Source organism: Rhinopithecus bieti, unplaced genomic scaffold (genome assembly GCF_001698545.2).
Source record: "Rhinopithecus bieti isolate Rb0 unplaced genomic scaffold, ASM169854v2 scaffold_57210, whole genome shotgun sequence".
In the NCBI taxonomy this organism is placed as follows: domain Eukaryota; kingdom Metazoa; phylum Chordata; class Mammalia; order Primates; family Cercopithecidae; genus Rhinopithecus; species Rhinopithecus bieti.
Window position 1 is genome coordinate 159,111 of NW_016823439.1, and position 7,283 is coordinate 166,393.

The window sequence follows — 7,283 nt, forward strand, 5'->3', positions numbered from 1 at the left end:
TTTTTTTTTTTTTTTTTTTTTTTTTTTTTTTTTTTTTTTTGATTAACATTTTATGGCAATTTATAAATTACAAGAAATAAACAAAATTTGTAAAGAAGAAAAAATATATGTTCCATCAATCCCATCAACCAGAGATAACCACTATTCATACCTGGTAACATCTTGATTTTTCATGTCCATTTTATCAAAATATTTTGTAATTCTCTCTTTAAAACAACAATACTTTGAGACTTAAAACCCCTCACTGATCATTTTGGAGATAATCCTGTTTATATTTGTCTGTAGAGGTTGATGGAGATGTTTTTTTCTTCAACTTTTATTTTAAGTTCAGGGGTAGGATGAAGGATGTGCAGGTTTGTTACATAGGTAAACGTGTGCCATGGTGGTTTGCTGCACAGATCAACCCATCGCCTAACTATTAAGTACAGCATCCATTAGCTATTCTTCCTGATGCTCTCCCTCCCCTCGCCACTCCCCTGAGAGGCCCCAGTGTGTTGTTTCCCCTTGTGTCCATGTGTTCTTATCGTTCAGCTCCCATTTATAAGTGAGAACACGTTGTGTTTGGTTTTCTGTTCCTGCGTTAGTTTGCTGAGGATAATGACTTCCAGCTCCATTCAGGTCCCGGCAAAGGACATGATCAATACAGCTATCTTTTCACTTGTATCCATTCAAATCCCTTATAAGAGCATCAGTGCAATCACTGCTGCCCTTCCCACATGTCACGGTAAAATAAAATCCCATATAGTTAAACATCCTTTTAGGATATATGTTTATTCTTAACTAGTATTTCATCACATGGAGGAGCCATATTTTATTTAACCAATGTCTCATAGTCATGCATTTAAGTTGTTTCTAGTTAATCAATATTATAATAATATGATGAATATCCTTAAACATACATTTTTAAAAATTAGTTTTCATTGTTTCTTTAAAACAAATCCCTAAGACAGAAATTACTGGGTCAGGGAGTATAAATAATGTATGGATTTGGCACATATTTTCAAATTGCCTTCTAGAAAGATTGTACCCCCAGTTATTTATCTATTGCCCTAAATTCTCAATAATGCTGAGTCTTACAAGTTTTTAAAAGATCATTGTTAATATAATTTAAAAAATTATTCCTTACTATATTTTATCTTTAACTTTTTGGATAGTTAGTGAATTCTAGATAAATTTGAATTATTATTATATTATTACAGGTGCTCGCCACCACGCCTAGCTAATTTTTGTATTTTTAGTAGAGATGGGGTTTCACCATGTTTGCCAGGCTGTTCTCGAACTCCTGACCTCAAGTGATCTGGCCACCTCGGCCTCTCAAAGTGCTGAGATTAAGGCATGAGCCACTGCACACGGCCATGTTATTTTATTTTAAAATTCCTTCCTTCCATCATGATTTATACATAGTTCATTCAAAGTAAAAATATCCAAATAACACGAAGACATCAGGATCAAAACTAGAGTATCTCTGAGAGTTTTCATCTTATGTTTTATCACGGAAATTTGTATATATTTACAAAGTAGAGAGAATCACCATTTTCAGAACTACCACTATTACCAACAGTTTGCCAGTCTTACTTCACATACTCCTCTTCCCTTTAATAAAGTATTTTAAGGCAAGACCAAGACATTTTTTCTTTATATCCATAAAAACTTCAGTGTTCATCTCTGACTGATAAAAGCATATAAAAATGTATGGGGGTGGTAGGCTGGGTGCAGTGGCTCCCACCTGTAATCCTAGCACTTTGGGAAGTAGAGGAAGGTGGATTGCTTGAGCTCGGGAGTTTGAGACCAGCCTGGGCAACATGACAGACCCTGTCTCTGCTAAAAATACAAAAAAATAGCCAGGCATGGTGATGTGTGCTTGTGGTCCCAGCTACTTGGGGGGCTGAGGTGGGTGCATTGCTTGAGTCTGGCTGTTGGAGGTTGTAGTGAGCTGAGATCGTACCACTGCACGCCAGCCTTGGGGACAGAGAGAGACCCTGTCTGAAAAAAAGAAAAAGTATGGTGGGTGTAATCTTAGTAGGGATAAAGATCTTAAGATAAAATAATGAAGTATGCTGTTAACATTTCAGGAATCAGTAATCAGGTGTGAGAGTTGGAGCTGGGGATGAAGGATTAGGGGTCAGGGGCTTTCCCAGAGAGGTCAAACCGTGCCATTTAAATGGCTGCCCATGCAGTCTAACCTCGACACCATGCGGTAGAGAAAGGACACAAAGTCAGAGACCAAAATGTGTTACCCTCTGTTGTGGTTGCTGCAACAATGCTCCAGGAAAGGTGTGTACTACCCTTGCCTGTCTCAGAGCCTCCTGCCCTGGTGCACTGCGATAAGCCCATTCTAACTCTGTTTTATCACATCATTTCCTGTTGAAGAGCTTGCCAGGGTTCTCAGTTGCCCATGGGGACATTTTTCAAACAGTCCTAGGCTGGGAGTTGGTGAAGCCACAGAACAAACATAGCACATCTTCCTGGAGTATCATTTTTGCACAAATATCTGAGGATAAATGTGAATTTTAAGTGAAGACAAATATGACAATATTTTGAGTATTGAAATCCCTCATAGATAATTTTTGAGATAATCCTGTTACATTTGTCCATAGAGGTTTATCGAGATTTTTCCAAATATATTCATTCAATTCCTGTGTAAGAGCATCAGTGTAATTGCTGCTACCCTGCCCATGTGCCAGATGGGAATCAGGGAAAAGAGATCTTTTTATGTTCTATTGTCTTTACAGGATGGAGCCTTGGGACAAATGTTTCTGAACAATTAGAAAAAATACTTGTGGAAAGATATAACCCAAAAGAATGGGTTTTAACACCAAGAACTCAGTTTATTTTTCAAGCTAATGTCTTCTAGAACTTTCACTTACTAAAGAATCATGTCTCCCTCCATGCTCTAATTTTTTTTTCTTTTTAGAGATAAGATCAGCTGGAGTGCAATGGCCATCATAGCTCACTGCAGCCTTGATTTCCTGGGCTCAAGCAATCCTTCCAGCTCAGCCTCCTGAATAGCTGAGACTACAGGTATGCACTACCATGCCCAGGTAATTTTTAAAATTTTTGTAGAGATGGGTTCACACTATGTTGCCCAGGCTTGTCTCAAACTTCTGGCCTCAAACTATCCTCCCACCTCAGCCTCCCGAATAGCTGGGGATTACAGCTGCATGCCATCACACCTGGGAAATTTTTTAATTTTTTATAGAGATGGGAGTCTAGCTATGTTGCCCAGGCTGGTCTCAAACTCCTGGCCTCAAGTGATCCTCCTGCCTTGGCTTCCCAAAGCAGTGGGATTACAGGTATGAGCCACTGCATCCAGCCAACACTTTTTTTTTTTTTTTTTAATAACGCTTTGGTCTCGTCAAAGTTTTATGAACCATAATGGTTACATTTTAAAAGCTCTGCCAAAGATTGTCTAGGGATATGTGTATAACAGAAAATTTGCATAAATTTTAAAAGTTAAAACATGAGAGTTCAAGGAGATAGTGCATTTGTCCTGGGCTTCTTTGAATTGCCCCCAGAGATGGCCCATGGCAACAAATGCTGCTAGAGAAGTACCTACGGGGAAACGTTTGAGAAACACTAATCATCCCAGCTTCACTACAACCAAGATTATCTGCTTGTTTTTCTTCACATTTACCTCTGATTTTGTACATAACAATTTTCTTCTAATGCAACCTCTCTTTCTCCAGCAATTAACAGCCTCTCAAATTCCCACCATAAAGAAGCATCTATTTGTTTATCTAAAATCATTATTCTCAACTGTATATCCTATCAAGATTTATGCACATAGGTTGATGGTGTTTGTGGTCACAGGTACTTGCTGACATGTTTATTTATTCACTGATTGATTCAACTAGCTTTACGGAACCTATGGTTCACAAGACACTATGTTGGGCATAGCAGGTATGAAAAAGAACCAGACATGAAACCTGTGGATGAGGACAGTATGGCCAAAGGGAAAAAAGACCCAGATTCCTTTAATACACTGTAGGGTATGGTCAGGGAAATAAGTCTGTGGAACCATTGAAAACATATGGAACATCCTCCCCATGGAGGGCTTTCCTAAGCTACATCTTGGATTGGCACTCAACAATGACTTTAATCAACTCAGTCCTGACTGTCCAAGGAAAATGATTGAATTTTCTTTTTTGTTTGTTTGTTTCAATGGTTTCTCTGTAGGCATGTGGGGGAAGATCCTATGGAACCACAGAACACCACACAGGTATCAATGTTTGTCCTCTTAGGGTTTTCACAGACCAAGGAGCTCCAGAAATTCCTGTTCCTTCTCTTCCTATTTGTCTATGTCACCACCATTGTGGGAAACCTCCTTATCATGGTCACAGTGACTTTTGACTGCCAGCTCCACACACCCATGTATTTTCTGCTCCGAAATCTAGCTCTCATAGACCTCTGCTATTCCACAGTCACCACTCCAAAGATGCTGGTGGACTTCCTCCATGAGACCAAGACAATCTCCTACCAGGGCTGCATGACCCAGATCTTCTTCTTCCACCTTTTGGGAGGTGGGACTGTCTTTTTTCTCTCAGTCATGGCCTATGACCACTACATAGCCATCTCCCAGCCCCTCCACTATGTCACCATCATGAACACTCAACTGTGCGTGGGGCTGGTGGTAGCCACCTGAGTGGGGGGCTTTGTCCACTCCATTGTCCAACTGGCTCTGATACTTCCACTGCCCTTCTGTGGCCCCAACATCCTAGATAACTTCTACTGTTATGTTCCCCAAGTACTGAGACTTGCCTGCACTGATACCTCCCTCCTGGAGTTCCTCATGATCTCCAACAGTGGGCTGCTAGTTATCATCTGGTTCCTCCTCCTTCTGATCTCTTATACTGTCATCCTGGTGATGCTGAGGTCCCACTCAGGAAAGGCAAAGAGGAAGGCAGCTTCCACCTGCACCACCCACATCATCGTAGTGTCCATGATCTTCATTCCCTGTATCTATATCTACGCCCGGCCCTTCACCCCATTCCCCATGGACAAGGCTGTGTCCATCAGCTACACGGTCATGATCCCCATGTTCAACCCCATGATCTACACTCTGAGAAACCAGGACATGAAAGCAACCATGAGGAGATTAGGAAAGTGCCTATTGATTTGCAGGGAGTAAACTTTAAGTAAGTTGACTTCAAATGACAAATTTCTCTGGATTTTGTTTTCCCACGTGAAAATGGAGGAAAGTCTTTACAAAGCATAACAAATCAGATTACACTTATATTTCTTGAGGACCTACTGCTGTGTCAAGTACTGTGTTAACCACTTCCACGCTTTTTTTTTTTTTTTTTTTTTGATGGAGTCTTGCTCTGTCACCGAGGCTGGAGTGCAGTGGTGCAATCTCGGCTCAGTGCAACCTCCACCTCCTGGGTTCAAGTGATTCTCCTGCCTCAGCCTCCCGAGCAGCTGGGATTACAGGCACCCACCACCATGCCCGGCTAATTTTTGTATTTTTAGTAAGAGACGGGGTTTCACTACATTGACCAGCCTGGTCTCGAACTCCTGACCTCAGGTGATCCACCCGCCTTGGCCTCCCAAAGTGCCGGAATTACAGGCGTGAGCCACAGTGCCCGGCCTAACACTTCCACACTTTTATCTCATTCTTTTAATGAAACCGACAGTAGATATATTATTATTGTTGTTAAATTAAACAGTTTTTACAAATGAGAAAACTCAGAGAGAAGTGACTTGCTCAAAGGTGAACAGTAAGTGAGTGGCAGAGCTTGCCCTGGAACCTGGTTCTTCTGACTCCAAGTTTAGAGGCAAGGAATAGGAATGGGATTTGAAACTCAGAGTTCCCTGCAACCACAAGAGAAAACCTAGAGAGGTCTTCATCTATAGAGAAGTATCTGTGATGAATGGTCAACTGCTTCATCTTAACTCTGGAACAGTTACATTCTTTTCTACTCCCCACCTCCCTGCCTCATTCCCCACTGTGGAATTTAGAAAGTTATCTCGCCCTCCCGTCTCCCTCGCAAAAAAGTTTGAGTCGCCGCTCCCGGGTTGCCCGCGGAGTCGCGCGTCGGGAGCTACGTAGGGCAGGGAAGGCATGGCTTCTGTTTTCGTCGGATGAGGAGGGCCCAGCGGTGGGGGTCGGGCCGGGTCCGGGGCCTGGGGACGCCCAAGCGGCCGCGGAGGAGCGCCGCGTCAAGGTCTCCAGCCTGCCCTACAGCGTGGACGCGCTGGTGTCCGACAAGAAGCTGCCCAAGGAGGCATCCCCAATGCCAGCCGAAAGCGCCTCGGCCGGGGCCACCCTGCGGCCACTGCTGCTACTGGGGCACCGCGCTGGGGAAGCGCACAGCCCGGGGCAGCCTATGAAGCCCTTCGAGACCGCCTAGGTCAAGTCGGAAAACTCCCTAAGACGCAGCGGCGTGGATACAGGAACCCGGTCGATATTCGCCCCGCCAAGACATATGAGCCCTACCACCTGCACGCTGAGAAAACTCAAGACCAATCCGAAGCCGCGCACAGCTTTACCAAGTCCCAGCTCCTCGCTCTGGAGCGCAAGTTCCGCCGGAAACAGTACCTCTCCATTGCAGAGGGTGCGGAGTTCTCCAGCTCTCCGAACCTCACAGAGACTCAAGTCAAAATCTAGTTCCGGAACCGAAAACTGCCGGAGTCAGAATTGGAAAAGCTGAAAATGACTGCAAAACCCATGCTACCCTCCAGCTTCAGTCTCCCTTTCCCCATCAGCTCGCCCCCGCAGGCAGCGTCCATATACGGAGCATCCTACCCGTTCCATAGACCTGTGCTTCCCATCTCGCCCGTGGGACTCTATGCCACGCCAGTAGGATATAGCATGTACCACCTGTCCTAAGGAAGACCAGATCAATAGATTCCGTGATGGATGTTTGTTTCAAAGGGTTTCCTCTCCCTCTCCAAGAAGGCAGAACCAGCCAATACTCCTGCTCTGCACACCCTGCGTGCACCACCCTAAGCGGCTAGGCAGACAGGGCCACACGACATAGTTGAAATTTGTTCTTTAGGCGGAGGCACCAAGCCTTGTTTTCTTGGTGTAATCTTCCAGATGCCCCCTTCTCCTTTCACAAAGAAAGGCTCTGATGGTTTTATGTATAAATGTATATAATAAAATATAATACATTTTATACAGTAGATGTAAAATTCAAATTATTTTAAAAGGCAACATTTATATACATATGTGCTTTTTTTCTATATATCACCTTCTTAAAGAGACTGGGTAAGTCCATTTGTTGTATTTTCTTAAAGAGGGAGACAAATTATTTGCAAAATTTGATAAAGTCAATGATTTT

At 43.3% G+C, this 7,283-nt stretch overlaps 1 protein-coding gene and 1 pseudogene across 1 annotated transcript; both read left to right on the plus strand.

Annotated features, from left to right (window-relative positions):
- Positions 1-4,195: 4,195 nt before the first annotated feature.
- On the plus strand, positions 4,196-5,128 carry OR4D1 (olfactory receptor family 4 subfamily D member 1). Its single transcript, XM_017861566.1, is given in 1 exon segment — positions 4,196-5,128. A coding segment is annotated over 1 exon segment (933 nt).
- Positions 5,129-5,870: 742 nt separating this feature from the next.
- On the plus strand, positions 5,871-6,829 carry LOC108521619 (homeobox protein MSX-2-like; annotated as a pseudogene).
- The last annotated feature ends 454 nt before the right edge of the window (positions 6,830-7,283 follow it).